The sequence below is a fragment of the Anthonomus grandis genome, chromosome 12, assembly GCF_022605725.1.
Source record: "Anthonomus grandis grandis chromosome 12, icAntGran1.3, whole genome shotgun sequence".
NCBI classification, from domain to species: Eukaryota; Metazoa; Arthropoda; class Insecta; order Coleoptera; family Curculionidae; genus Anthonomus; species Anthonomus grandis.
This window is the reverse complement of record NC_065557.1, coordinates 11,289,157-11,304,929: the sequence shown is the minus strand read 5'-3', so window position 1 is coordinate 11,304,929 and position 15,773 is coordinate 11,289,157. Positions and strand designations below refer to the sequence as shown.

The 15,773-nt window shown below is 33.6% G+C and overlaps 2 protein-coding genes across 9 annotated transcripts in view; one reads left to right on the top strand and one right to left on the bottom strand.

Moving 5' to 3' along the window:
• LOC126742806 (sodium/potassium/calcium exchanger Nckx30C) overlaps positions 1–3,662 on the bottom strand; it is a 151,971-nt gene extending 148,309 nt beyond the window's left edge. Inside the window, exon 1 of one of the 5 annotated variants that reach the window (XM_050449611.1) lies at positions 2,712–3,662. In XM_050449611.1, the coding sequence (XP_050305568.1) occupies positions 2,712–3,545 (834 nt within the window). In that variant the 5' untranslated portion in view covers positions 3,546–3,662. The remainder of the gene's footprint in view (positions 1–2,711) is intronic. The other 4 variants (XM_050449606.1, XM_050449607.1, XM_050449608.1 and 1 more) reach the window with 4 other exon arrangements.
• LOC126742805 (protein EFR3 homolog cmp44E) overlaps positions 1–15,773 on the top strand; it is a 47,928-nt gene that overhangs the window by 20,843 nt on the left and 11,312 nt on the right. The window contains exons 1-2 of one of the 4 annotated variants that reach the window (XM_050449602.1): positions 8,761–9,242; positions 13,931–14,135. In XM_050449602.1, coding sequence (XP_050305559.1) covers positions 9,158–9,242; positions 13,931–14,135 — 290 coding nt within the window. In that variant the 5' untranslated portion in view covers positions 8,761–9,157. Of the gene's footprint in view, positions 1–8,760; positions 9,243–13,632; positions 13,780–13,930; positions 14,136–15,773 lie in introns of those variants that run through there. The other 3 variants (XM_050449604.1, XM_050449605.1, XM_050449603.1) reach the window with 3 other exon arrangements.

The following is a 15,773-nucleotide window of genomic DNA, read 5'->3' as shown; positions in this document are numbered from 1 at the left end:
TGCCCATATTGGATTTTCTTATAAAGAACAACAATGAAGGTCTATAGAAATCAATTATCACAGGCCAACGCATACAGAATAATAATGTCGATCTCAGCAGGGAAATGGAAAATATTACCATAAGACTTAACAACAGAATGGGTGTCTAAGTAAACTAATAAATACAACTATTAGGCAAGTACAGAGATAATAAAACAGGAGAAACATCTACTGGAGGATCCTTTAGAATGTTTGACGATATCGTACATTAATGTAACTTTGAAGGAAATCATGAGAGTTGCCAGAAAATTTAATATTAAGACTGCCTTCACTTCGAAAACAACCTTACGAGGTTTATTATCAAAGACCAAGTCAGAATACCTACTAGACACCAAGAACTGCGTATACCAAATCGCCTATGAATGTGGAGTCATACATTGGTGAGACAAAAAAAGCACTGGAACAAGTCAAGACAAAAGGACATCGAAAGTGGACCCGAACAGGAGAGGTTTCCAGTCTGGAATAGCAAAACACGCTTGGTTTAATGGCCATAACATACATTAGACAGAAGCAAAGATTTTATGCAAGGAGCAATATTGGAAAAATAGAAGATTCCACCAAAAAACAACGAAGCTTCAGACAGGTCAGTGTTGATATTTCCAACATCTGCAGACCCCTACTGTCATCTTATGCGCTTCACGCATGACCAGACTTTATACACCTCTATACACACTTCTAATATACAGCGTGTCCCGCAAGGTAAAGGACATATCACTACGTGTTCTTTAGATGGAATTCGAGTCAAAAATATCCTATGAACATGGGTCCGCCATTTGTTGCCATGGATACATGACAAAAAAACAGTTTGATATAAATTTGCACAAATTAATGTCATAATTGTTTTTATAAATGAAGAATACGCAGACATGCTGCTAGTATATGGATATTGTAACGGAAGTGGAAAAGCCGCAGTGGTTTAATACCGCCGCCAGGATCAAAATTGAAAATGCTTGATAGACGAGAATTTGGGAGAGTTTTTAGACAACTGAGAGCAGCACAATTATTTCCAAATACTTCTCTCATACGTGCATCATTTAAGATACAATACTGAATAATGTTGAATGATCAGGCAGAATATCACGTCGCACTGGTTTTATCCGAATGACTGTATGGAGAGCAAGGCATAACTTTGATTTATACCCATTTCATCTCCAACCAGTTCAAGATCTGCAGCTCACTGATCTGGGCCCTAGTATGCAGTTCTGCAATTGGCTCACTGCACGTCGTAATTTGGTTAATAACATTTTGTTCACCGATAAGGGCTACATTCACCCGAGATAGTGTTAATAATTTAAGGAATACCTATTCTTGGTAGCTTGAAAACCCCCATGTAACAATCGAACGGAATTTTCAACACCGTTTTTCGGTTAATATTTGGTGTGGTTTATGGAGAGATCAGTTTGTCGGCCCTTACGCGCTTGACGGTTGTTTGATATCTACAATTTACTTTCAGTTCTTATAAGAAGATATAGGATATTCCGATTCAAAGAAAGTGGGTACAGCATGACGGTGCTCGGCCCTGCAGTAGAAGAAATGTTACTATATATTTATATATGAATATTTAAATAGAAGGATTGGAGACAGGGGAGCAATTTTCTGACCACATCCACCTTCCGCTCATCAGATTTATATTCTTTGGACTATTATAATGTGTGAAGATGGATATTTTGAATAATTATGGTAAACAGTAATTTTCACGGTAGTATTAATTTTTTTTGTTAGATAAAATTATTTTTTGTCATTATTGTAGTTTTTGGCACAATAACACTAGTAAATTAAAAAGAAATATATCTTGGTAAGGCAAACCGATTTTCATAGGACATTTTCGAATTTATTTTATTGTCGAATTTATCTAAAGAACACATAGTGCAATTATGGGCCTTTACCTCGCGAGACACCTTGTGTAAACCTGCAGAATAATTATCGTTAGTTTACTTCTAAGGGTGGAGATACTTCTCAACCGCAAATTCTTGCTAAATTTAAAATAAAGACACTGGCACTCCGAAAATTAGATTATGTTATTTTGCCATCTAACAAAATTTATAATTTTTTACCTGAAATATATATTATGAAAAAACTATGGCCAAGAAAATATCTTGGTGACATATGGAGGTCTAATGAATAACTAGAGTTAAAATATTTCTGCAATTTACTGAAGTAATTTTTGGAGACAATTTTTTTTATCTTTTGTACCTGCATAGACCTTTGATAGTTTTTGAGTTATTGAATTTCCAAAAATGACGTTTTGGAACCTGGGAATCCATATATAACGCGCCTTGATTTAAAATTGCACAATCACTTAGTAATAAATTAAAAAGCGTTTCTTTTATTAACTTTAGGCGATAGACTTCATATCTTTTTAACTGCAGACAGCCTTTATAGCTTAAGGAATATGCATTTGCCTTCCTACTTTCGTGATTTTTGATGCATCAGTTTGATCGTATCTAAATTATATAGCACTAATTATTAAATATAATAACACAATAGCCAGTCACATTTTTTAAAACATAAATACTAATAAACTTCTCATGAGAAGCGCTTCAATGTACTATTATTAGCAGATATAGAATATAAAGTATAACTCGGGAAAATAGTAGTGAAAGCCTGAGCAAGAAACAGCAAAAGCAATAATAATTAACGTTTGATCAATACTGATAAAAAAAGCTACTTACTGTGGGCATAAGTTGATCAGTCGACCTGACACGTGTGACCTTATTTTTGTAGACCAATTTTTTAACGAATCGCTCCATCGGTTGATTCCATTTCATAAAACTAACGTACGCTATGTACAACGAGAAGAGCACCAGGGCCTCGTACCAATGGATCCGGTTATCTCTAAAGAAGATGATAAGCGCAATAAGACTGATCGAATAGAAAAAACAGTCCCTAAATAGGGGCCACCAGGTGAGCATCAGTACAGTTCTGGAAAATATTGCGCACATACCGATCACGAAGAGGATATTAAAAACGGCCGAACCGACGATGGTTCCGATACCGACATCGTCGAAAGACACGAACACGCCAATGACACTGGTAAAGAGTTCGGGAGCAGAACCACCGGCTGCCATAAAGGTCGCTCCCGCCACGTCATCCTGGATCTCCAGTTTCTCAATGATCACATCCAAGGCGGGTACGAAAAATTCATCACATACAATCGCCAATGCGACAAACATGTAAATCACACCAAGAATGTGAAGGATGATTGCGCCCGATTTCAGTTGTTCATCAGTAAATATGTCTTCAGGAAATAGAGGATCACCCTTCGAGTCTTGGGTGGCGGATATGTTGTCGGTGGTCAAAGTGGGAAATGAGGTGATGTAATAGTCACTATTGTTATTGATGGTACTAATGTTCCGTGGTAAATACTCCCTAGTATTCGACGGGACATCGTCCGGTAAATCAAAATCCGAAGGATAATTATTGTTGTTCTCCTGAGCGGCTGCCTGCAAAAGAAGCGGCAGCACGCAGCAGTAGCATACCAGGGGCACGAACACGCGAGGGGTCATGGCGCGTAGATCAGCTGTTTCGTCATGGCCGCAGCTATGCCGGGCGCGGACTGTCCCGTGCTTCCCTGATTAACATTGGGATGATCGTTCGTTCGATAGAGGCGCGCAGGCTGCGCCAGTGCGGGGAATCGCGCGCGCCGCCGCCGTTTCTTCTGCTTGGGATGGAAGACGCGCGTCGCGACGCTGTTCCCCGTCCGTCACCTCTTCTACCGTCGCCCGGCGGCGCGGCATCCTCGTTGCCGCCGATGCTGCAGGGCATCAGGCAGGGCCTTTGGGCGAGTTATTGGGACCTCTGCGACCGCTCTATCTCACTTTCCTCCCGTACGGGATTAGGGTTGCGGGAAAGACGCGGATTTTTTTTTCTACTCATATTTTTATTATTATCATGTAGAAAAAGTTTAATTAAATTAAGTATAAATGTGTCTTTTATTGTAAAAACTTGTTTTTGTATTATACTAAAGCTCAATTGTTAGTGTGCCTGAATTTGTAAGTTTTTTGGATATTTTAAATGTTGTCAAAATTTTAACCTAAAATGTCGAATATCTGCATTGAATGCAAAAATGAGATATCAACAAACGATTATGTGGCGTTTTCTGAATTAAATTGGGATATTACAGTTATGGAATTTGAAGGGTTCTTGTCAGTTAATATTGTAACGACATTCAGGAACACACTTTTATTGGCAACGTCAAAAACTAATCTAACTCGCCTCGACTGTCGTTTAATTGTTTCTAAGGTAAAAACTGACTAAACAATTAAAACTGAATGAAATGTCATCTTTTTTAAAGCCCGATGGAACAGTTTCGAAATATTTAGAATTATTTTCATTGTTTTTGCCGAAAGTGATCAATAATTTTAGGAGAATACTGACAGTCAAACAAGCAAGTTTACAAATTCTAAAAAATTAAAAATAAAGGGATTTATAATAATATAACCTAAATAACCTAAATTGGGGCCAAGTGGGGCCCTCAAACAAGATAAACTACTTAACAACTAGTCACTATAGATAAAAATATTAAACCAAACATAAGTAGAACCCTAAATAAACCCTGCGAATCAACTTTAACTACAGAATACTAATAAAATACTAACAATACTACAAAACGTACAAAAACTAGGAGAATAATTAACGTATTTACATTTTCATAATACTGCTCCTCTCTCAAGTTTGATCATCCCGATCAATTAACACCTCCAAGGTCAAATATGGGACCACCTGAGTCATGATAGGGCGCTAACCGGACGATGTTTACAATTTTCATCTTCATTGTCGGATGTCGCTGGATACGGTACACCACGTCGTTGATTCTGGTGACAAAATTGAATAAACCTTCCCAATCCTTCTGGAGCTTTGGTGACTTCGCCCTCCGTGGATTGTACAGGGTATTTCAGAACTATGGGATCAAACTTCTAGTGGTTATTCAGTGGAACAGTAGAAAACATTTTAGTATAGAGACCTATGTCCGAAAAAGTATGACTACGGCACTACAGACGCGTTAAAATTTAGAAAGACGATGAATTGCCTAAATAGTATTTAGTGCATTTAGTTTTTGCCTTTTATACATGATATAATTACAACAACTGTTCAAAATGTCAATGTCAATGTTAAAAAAATTTAGAGGTGATGATTTTAAACGATTTACCGGCGCTTGTGAGTTGTTATCTTTAAAAACAATCACAGAAATTATTTTATGTAGCTGCATTCCATATCGCCTTAGTCGTGCTGCCTTATTTATGAAGTTTGCAAAAAATTAACAAAAATTAATTGTTGCTAGTGGAAAACTTTACCAACAATTCCTTAAAGCTCAAGGATTGGCTGCAGCCGATTATCATCCTAAGGTTCATTTTTGTCAATGACTTCTTCATCATATCGCTGCACAACCAAATTTTTTACACTGTGTTTTATGGACCGATAAAGCCCCTTTCACAAGAAGCCGTATTTATAACAGTAGGAATAGAAAGAAAAGAAAATCCCCATGCAAGTTTTCGTAGAACACATCAGCGACAGGCATTGTTGATAATTAATTTAATTGAACCATACCTTCTACCGAAACGGTTACTAGGCCTATTTACCGGTGTTTTTTGGCAGAAGTTCTGTCAAAACTTCTTGAAAGTATTCCAATAAACGTTCGACAGTAAATGTGGTTAAAGCATGATGGAGTGCCGGCTCACTTTGCTGTACAAGTACGTGAGAATTTGGCTCAGCGGCTTGGGCACCGTTGGATTGCCAGAAAAGTTTGATCCCATAGTTTTGAAACACCCTGTATAACCAGACTTTATCCCCAGGATTAAAACCGGTAGAATTTGCCTTTATGTCATAACGTGATTTCATTCTGTTACTTTCTAGGTGAAGTTTATCCCGTGCTGGTTCCTGAACAATTTGCAAACGCTCTTGTAAATGGTCGACTTACTCCTCAAGGGTTTCAGACTTGTGGGGTCTCCCAGTAATAATATCCAAACGAAGTTCATCACCGAAGTCAACTTTTTCCAGTTGACTTGTGGATAGAAGAACGATATGCCAATAGTAATGGTTGTATACAGGTATCCCAGTCGGTTAGAGTTAACCTAGAGTTGACCACCATCCTCAAATGTGGTTTCAAATGTGCGGTTAAATATTTCAACCATTCCATCAAACTGAGGCTGTAGAGGGGTTGTACGGGTCTTATTGATTCCCAGCAACTGGCATACTTGTTGGAGTATTTGTGACTCAAAGTTCCTTCCTTGGTCTGAATGTATCTCTCTGGGTAGACCGAATCGACAAATCCAGTTCTGGAACAGCACTTCAGCTACTGTCGTTGCCTCTTGGTTTGGAATCGGATAAACCTCGGGCCACTTACTAAAGAAATCCATAGCAACAAGAGCATATCGGTTTCTGGAGCTACTAGTAGGAAAGGATCCTGCTACGTCTATGGCAATTCGTTCAAAGGGTGCACCAACAAGATACTGCATCATCTTTCCTATTGTCCGGGTTCTTGGGCCCTTGCTTGACGAACACTGCTCACACTGTCGGCACCAGCGTTCAACATCTTCATGACTGTTCAGCTAGTTCAGCCAGGGTTCTACTTACGTTTAGTTTAATATTTTTATCTATAGTGTCTAGTTTTTAAGTAGTTTATCTTGTTTGAGGGCCTCATTTTGGCCTTTATTAGGTTTTAATTTAGGTATTTACTAATTTAGGTTATTTAGGTTATATTATTGTAAATCCCTGTATTTTTAAGTTTCTAGAATTTGTATACTTGCTTGTTTGACTGTCAGTATTCTCCTAAAATTAATGATCTCTTTTGGCAAAAACAATGAAAAGAATTCTAAATATTTCGAAACTGTTCCATCGGGCTTTAAAACTTGTACCCGCAACATTTATATTTAGCAATATGTAAACGATAGAGGACCAATATTTCAGATTGTTGTGAAGTAATAATGAATGATTAATTAAATTAAAATTAATATGTACATACATTCTTTCACGGACATATATAGGCAAAGGAGCTTGTATACATAACAGAGACAAAAAAGTTGGTTGGCAGAATTAACCAGGCATTTGGCAGCGTAAAAGAAGAGAGAACGATAAGGGTGACCACCACCGAAGTAAAAAATAAGGCCCGTATCTGTATTTACAAACTATTTTATTTAAACTCTACAATTAATTTTCCGGCTTAATGTCTCTAATTTTTTTTAAATTTTACTCAGATGCTTGAAATTTATGGTATTTAAATAAATAAACATTGAACGAAACAAAATAAACTTTAAAACTTAGATGTCAATTGTAACTTGCCCTGTATTACCGAAATTATGTGTGACCTTTGGATATTAATTGAAAAATGCGAAATCTGCAATAAAAAATTTAAGAACGTGTTTCAACCTTTACATGTTTGCCTTATAATGTTCGATATTAGTTCAACTATCATACCGTTAAAGTATTGTGCCTACCTTCCGGACACCGTGTATAAACAGAGTTTGTTGCAAATTCTCTTCCTTAATCGTTTTTTATAATATTGTTTGCTATAAAAATTATAGTATTTTACATTACAAAAATATTTTATTTTGATGTCCAGCCCCAGTAATCAAGAAATTTATTCGTAAATATTTTAGGAAAGCTCAAACTGGGGGCGAAACCAGATGTTTTCTAACGAGAATGAAATGTGCATAATTATTTTTTACTTCCTTTTTCCATCTAGAAAATTAAATAGACGTTGTCAAAGTGATATTATTAAAAGTAAAATTGTTACAGTTACATCATAGTTGGTAATTTAATGGGTACCAATGTGATGACTTCTTTTATATGAATAGCCATTTTATTTTGGTTCAAAAAAAACTATTTTTTTTGTTATATTTTTCAAAGATGGTTCCTAATCTGCATTTCGTCATTTTTAATGTTGGAGAGGAATTATAGATTAAAAATACCTCCTTGGATTTTTTTTTAGAAAAGCTGAAGCTATAATTAAAATTTTGTATTGTAATTTTTAATATTTTCTTTCTATTTATATTAATGATTCTTATGCAATCTATTTAGTTATATTTTACCTAAAAAATTATTAGTTTTACAAAGTTTTAATTAAAATATTTAAAAAATTGACAATTTGGCTTCATTAAACTTTGATCTTTATCTATAACTGTCTAAAAAATTAAATACATATGTTTAAGAGAGGTGATACAGTTGACTTTTTTTCTACCCTAGAGGAGAAAGTAACTGCCGTACCTGTCAGCTATTTTTCACATCTAAAAAAATAACGAAAGACAAACTTTCGATGCACATGTTACGAATATTTAAATAAGATGAACTCGGTAACTGCGTTTTGTACATCTGGTTAAGCTTATTTAACCCATTTTAAAAATCAATGGATATGCATACAAAGTTGGAGAACAACTGACCTGAATTTAGAACCTCTTTTTAATTTTCCATGCAATTTATTTAAAATTTCTGTTGCCAAAATTTTAGATTTATATGTTCTAGATTTCCATCCCCCTGAAGTGTCCTGGTAAAATGCCCTTAGGCAGCTCTCGCCTCCCTGCAAAATCTTACTGCGCAATACCTCAAAAGAAACCCGACGTCACGATCATATATGCATCTCTCTCAACATTGAAAGGAAAACAGTGAGATCTATAGCCCTGATTTGCAAAATTAATATCAGATGCCACGTGCGACACCCTGTTACAAGGGTCAGTTGGGGGTTGTATTCTAACGCGGCTTCGTGTAACTGATTTTTTGTACAAAAATGTGACAATAACGTTGTCGTAGTTTTTTTTTAATAACGTTTGTTTTGTTGCCAATCATATAACTAATGCTTGTTCTATAATAATAGTGGCTTTAGATGGAGAATTAATTTTTTTGGCACTAATTAAGTTACATATTTTTTGTGACGTGTAATTGTCGTGCTAACATAGATTTAATTGTAATTTATACTTGTCGACGGTTGAATTAAAAAAACGAAAGTTGGTTACGAGGACCTTGACCAATAATCTATAATTAAATTTGTTAACTATAATAAATTATTCACTTAAAAGGTCTCGTGCAGTATATAGGATACAAAATTTAATTCGATTATGGTGCTTCCTGATTTTTAGTAAAATCTCGTTTTTATTTAAATTACGAAAAAGGACTTGACTTTGAGGCAATGGCTATGCTAAAGTGTTGTTTCGATCCTTCAGAAGTGGCTGAGCTATTTGATACTTTGTATCAGAACTGTAGTGAATCGAAATGTAAGTAATTCTCTAAAATTAGAAATTGAAACTGTAATTTTCAAATTATAGTACTGGGAAAGCTGTGAATAGGATGCATAATGTCAAAATATATATTGTATCCGGCAATAATGTCATAATTGTAAAATTTTTCGTAAGGATAATTTTCTTATAATTAAATAATAGTATTCCTGTCTAGAAATTTGGGGACTTGAACTTGGACACGTTGGGGAATTGATCATTATCCATAAATAGCCAGGCAAAATATGGCAATACTCGCCTGCTACGTTACTGTTTTTCATTATGACGTTAGTAAGCGTCTGACCGTTGATTGAATAACAGGTGAATAATAATAGGTTGAATAATAAACGTCTGAACGTTGATTTAATAATATCTATTATTCAATCAACGGTCTGACTTTGATGGGGGTAACTGTATTACTTGGAATAAAATTTGGCAAAATATTACGCGGTTCAAGCATTTCTAAAATATGATGCAGACTTTACATGCATCAGTGGACAACCCACATAGAATTGTAATCTCAAAATGTTTATATGCTGTGTATTGCATAATGAAAATTAAAGCGTTATTCTAATAAAAATATGAACTCTGATAAAAGTAGGAAAATGTAAAAACTATACAAAAATAAAATTAAAAGTCCTAAAAATAAAACTAACAAAAATGAATTCTTTGAATGAAAGGCTCAAACACACCTCTTTTCCCTTTTTTGACTAAGCAATAAGTTAACCTATCATAAAAGTAATTTCCTACTTCCAAATGAGTTTCTGGTGGAATGGAATTGGCACATTCAACAATTTTCAACTGGCAACTTCTCTAAATTTGTTGACCTACAAACTTCGGGTTTGTAAATGGTCTCCTTAACATAACCCCAAAAATAAAAGTCATTTAGGGATAAATCTGGCAATCTGGGTCTTTTAATATGGCCAGTCCCATTAAAATGACGGTAAGGAAAAGTATTTGTTAAAAATTCTTTTACCGTAACCGCATTATGAGCAGGACAGCCATCTTGTTGAAAATAGACCAGTTATGCCAGGTTTATATCAGGAAGAATTTGAATGGCAGGAAGAACATGGTTTTGCAGCAACTGAAGGTATTTTTAGGCGTTTAAAGTTCCATCAATGAAAATGGCATTATAAAATGGTTGCCCAAAATAGCAGCCCAATCATTCAATTTTTGAGGATCAGTACATGTCGGTGATGTATACTTATAAAACTTACTTTTTTTGTGGATACAGAAACCAGGTAACAGACTGTATAATTTTCAGAATTAAGACTTTAGATTAAGCGAGTCCCTAAGAATCTTTATTTTATGATATAACTGATATGTCATCGGCAAACAATGTGTGAAGGGTTCAAACTTAGTTAAGTCATTCATGTAATATAACAGTGGATCAATGACTCCAAAAACTTCCCCCAGAAAATAGTATATAGATGCAAGGTCTTCTATCGGCCAGAGAAATAACTCTCAAACCATGTCACTGCCTCAATCTTTGAACACCGTGTATCAAAAGCTTTCGAAAAGTTATAGAACACTGCTGCAATGGCCTCTGTCCTATAGCATACGGGGTGTATTTACCTAATAGGAAAAGAAATTGATTAGTATGAAAATTATATTTCCTAAGAAAACATCTTGAAGGATGTTCCTTACCCAGTTTTTCTATTAATTTGCATACTGAGTACAGAATTTAAAACTTCTTAAAGGATAAATCTTTTGAAAAATAAAATATTTCACAAAAAAAAATTATCATGAAATAAATATCTCATGAGTTTTGAGAATATTTCAAACATTTGTGCCCATGCTTTTTCCAAATACGAGTAACAGTTTTATGGTTCATCTCCAACAATTCTACTTGATCTTGTTGAATCCACTTCTAGGGTACTACAAATCATTTCTTCCAGTTGTTCCTGCTCCTGCACCCTTTCGATAGAAAATTCTTGAACCTTAGTATGATATTTATGGCAATCCTGAAGATAAAAGGATGTCCCAAAATTCGAAACCATTGCGTAATACGTAATTCCCCAACCTGTATAGTTGAATATAGTTATATATCGACTAACTACATCGATCTATTATTATAAAACTATGAAATGATGATCCCTGTAAAAATTTGTAATATTTGGCAACATTGAAAATTTTCGAAAACGGTTAATTTAAATGGCGCACTATTATTAATGAATTCTACGTGACAATGTAGATATATTTTGGCATTCTCGACGATACCTAAAGTGTATGTCAACTTAGATCATTTACATTGAATACCGGGTATATAAATATATTTTTATTTTTCGGAAATACCAAAACTGGCGAAATATTTTAGTAATGTATTGATTGATCTTGTCTTGTTCCTACATTTTTAAAGTGCAAATTACTTACATACAAAATACAAAAAGTACAGTTTCAAACAAACAAAAAACCGAGAAGCAAAAGAACTTTTGCTTGTATGTGTAAAACTATACTTATTAATTATAAAAAAAAACACTACAAACTAACAGTTTTCTAGAATATCCCAATTTTTGAGTAAAAGTCTTGATTGATATTCTGTCGTAAGTCGGTAAAAAAGCCATGTTTGATTATTTATAGTCTAAAATCGGGCAATAGAGTTTTCATCCTTTTTCAATTTTTACATTTTATTATTATAGTTAATTGATATTGTATTACTATATTAAGTAGTATTGTGCTATAAATATCATTTATTTATTAGATTATGAATTATTAATTTGTCTTTGTTCGGTATATCCATTGCTTAGTATCTTCTTTAAAATATATTTTATAATACTATTCTTTAGCGAACTAGGAAGTATATTAAAAGCTCTTGGTGCATAAAACTGGAAACTGCTTTGACCGACCGATTTCTGGCTTGTTGGAATTTTCACCAAACCTTGATTCTGAGCTCTGGTAGAATAATTGTGGATAAATTGGTCTACCTTGATTTTGTCTTTGTGGACACTCACAAGCAAGTTAAAAAAATACGTTTGTCGAATATCAAAAATCTGTGTTTCTTTAAAAAGAAGATCGGTTGGGTACAATATATTTTTATCATAAATAATTTAAAGAAGCCTTCTGAATTATTTCTAACTGTTTTAGATGACATTTTATATTCCTCCCCAGCCAATTAATTCATAGGATAAATGAGACTGTGCTAAGGAAAGATAAACGGTCTTCAAATACTTGATAGTTTACTCCTCTGAAACCAGTCTGTTGCCTTCTGAAAGTCCCTCTCAAGTTAAAGTTTTAACGTTACCCATAAGTCGCCTAAGTAGAAGATGGCGGTGTCGTCAGCATAGCGCTAACAACTTTTCCTATTATCAGTTTTAGAAGGCTATTCACATAAATAATAAAAAAGAGTGGCCCCGAAACCGTCCCCTAGGAAACCTCACAAGTAATAGTTGAAAACAAACTTTGTACGATTATTTCCTATTACTTAGGTAAAGTCCAGTTCAACGATACATTAGAATGGTCACCCGTCAAAACACCAGCATTCCACCTGCCAAACAATGTCATCCACCTTCTATTTACATTGTATGGCAGGTGGAATGATGGTGTTTTGACGGGTCACCATTCTAATATATCGTTGCACTGGACTTTAGCTCTATCTAAGTATTAGCCTATAAACAGCCGTTCTCAAATGCTGTAATTTTTTGGTTTCTCTAGTAAGATTCTATGATCAACCGTTTCAAACGCCTTCGAGAGAACAACAAAGATGCAAAGCTAAGATTTTGAATTGTCCAAAGCATCATAAAAATTAGATGTTAATTTTAAAATATCATCTTCAGTTGATCTTCTATTGATTATTGGACAGGACTGAATACTTGTTTATAAAATTCAATTTCTTTTGTTTCAAATTTTTTTAACCTTTTTCATAATCTTGACGATGTTTAATATAAGAGCAATAGGTCTGTAGTTGCTCGTATTTTCTTTTGAATCGTTTTAATTTTTTAAATCGTTCATTTTTCATTTACTAACTATTGCTAGTTTAAGTAAATCCGGAAAATTCTCTTTTCAAAACAAATACTTGATATATTGGCAAGCGGTTTTGATATTTAATTTTTGTATAAATTGCAAAATTAAGTAAGTAAGCAGTAATTCCCTGATACTTTGAATGTGATGCTTAAAATGAATATTAAATTAAATGGTTTTATTTGAATTACCTACAAGAAGTTAAATAACTTGGAATTATACACATTTAAATATTTACATAACGGTGGTTCAAATTGTCCATTTAAATTTATGAATTTTTAAAAATCATCCAAAATCTCTGCTTGTAAACCCAGAGTAGTCATGACGTCACACTTCTTTTCGGGTTATTTCAGTTGAAGCCCATTCCTACTCAATGGCGTCGATTGTTGAAAGAAGAATTTGACAAGTGACATAACCTTAAAAGCACCGTCAATAGTGTCAACATCAGCTGTTTACGTATTGTATTCCAAATTCCAAACTTATTAATTTTTTTTCAAATGTAACAAGTTATTCAAAACCAAACAAGAATTGCCATAATTTGCAAATCGTTTATTAATCTGTTTAATCATAATGTGTAATGGTAATAAAGAATCAGTTTTAGATAATGCTTCTTATCTATTTTAAGTATGCTTACGTTTTTAGGAAAAACAGATTTTTTAACATAAAATCTAGCAATTCATTTTATTAGATAATTAATATGGCCTTAAACTTTGCACTGACCTGTATTTTAGGTTGTTGCGGTTGTTGCAGCGCTTTTAGACCTAGGTATAAAAGATTGGTTGATAGCATATTCCCTGTTTACCCTCAAGATGGACTCGTTAAAAGCAATATGGAAAAACTCACTTTTTATTCCCTCAGTTCTCCAGAAAAATTGGACAGGATTGGAGAATATTTATATCAGAGGGCTGCAAGGGATATTTACAGGAAGAAATATGGGTAAGTGAAGCTTTCATTAAGTCTTTAACCAATGAATTATGAATCAGGTAGCAAAACCAAATTATGTGCTTATACATAATTAAACCTAAAACTTAATAAAATTGAAGCTTCCCTATTAAAATACATAATTATATTGGTCAAGTTACCATTAGTACAATGATCCTTAAAAACTAAACTTCCTTTTACATATATCAAATTAAGAACTAATTTATTATTATTTAAATATAAAGATTACTACTACCTTATATGGTAGTCATCAAGTAGCATTCCAAGCACTTTCCCATCCTTCTTAACATCAAACTTCAAAAATAAATTCATTAAAACTCTTGATGATTATATACAATTATCAACAAAAACATTTTATGCTAAATGTAAGTACCACTGCAAAAAGCCATGGACCAGAGGTATAAACTAAAAAAGTTATATTCTCTAAACCCTAATGATCCTACAGTTAAACAAAGCCTTATTGATTACAGAAAGTTAATAACTAATTTAATTTACAAAGCCAAAGTCATGTGTTTTAACTCTTTTTAGTTGTAAACTAACCACTGAAATGATAGGAGGTTGATCTATTGCCAGTGTTTGTGAAAGCAAGTCAGTGGTGAGTGTGGAATCTGAGATTAATGAATAATGAAAATCATTCTCTTTTTAAGAATTCATATAAATAAAATTATATTTTATTCTACTTTAATAATAGATCCACTAATAGCAAATATATTTTTGCAGTGTAGGAGACAATTTAGAAAAAAAATTCAAGCCTCTAATGAATGCTTGAATGTCTGAAATGACATTTTTACAATTATAAGTTCTGTAAAAAAATACTAAGACAAATATGGGTAATGACATCTCTAACTTAAACATTAAAACTTATTATAGGAGATATTTTGATAAACTGGTTTATCTTACCATATTAATATTCTCAACTAGCATATTTCCAGATATTCTCAAAAAAAGCGGTAATCATTTCACTATACAAGTCTGGTTCACTTGACTTGGTGCAGAATTACAGGCCTATTGATCCCATCCACAATATTGTTAAAGTAATGCAAAAATATATTGAGCCTTAATGAATTTTTATACAAGAATAACTTAATAAAAATTAATTTGGATGTAAGTACAGAGGATGCTTAGAGTGGCAAATAGTATTGTAGAAAGCTTTAAGAATAATAGAAAATATGTAACAGTGTTCTTAAACATGATAAAGGCATTCAGCTGCACAGCATCCTTCTGGAGAGAGTTTGTCATAAAGAAATTCAAGGAATGCCTCCTCATTTTTTCAAATCTTACTTGAAAAACATAATGCAGCAAGTAAGAGTTGGGAATTCACTGTGTGACAGAGTGACTTTTCTCTTAAGGTGTGGCATGTCACAGTGCTTGTCCAGTTTTTTTTATCCTTTACATAGATGGAATATTTTATGTTCCGAATAATAATAATAATAATAATAATATTTCCTTTATTGCCAACAAAATCAAAATAAATTTGACAAAGCAACGTCAAGCAGAAATGGTGAATTCCCTAAAATAGATTCACGATGAATATTGCATATAATAAGAAACATGATACAATCAAATACATATAGAATAAAATGAGATAGACTAACAAACAGTAAAAGTTAAAACAGCAACTACAAAGTTAAA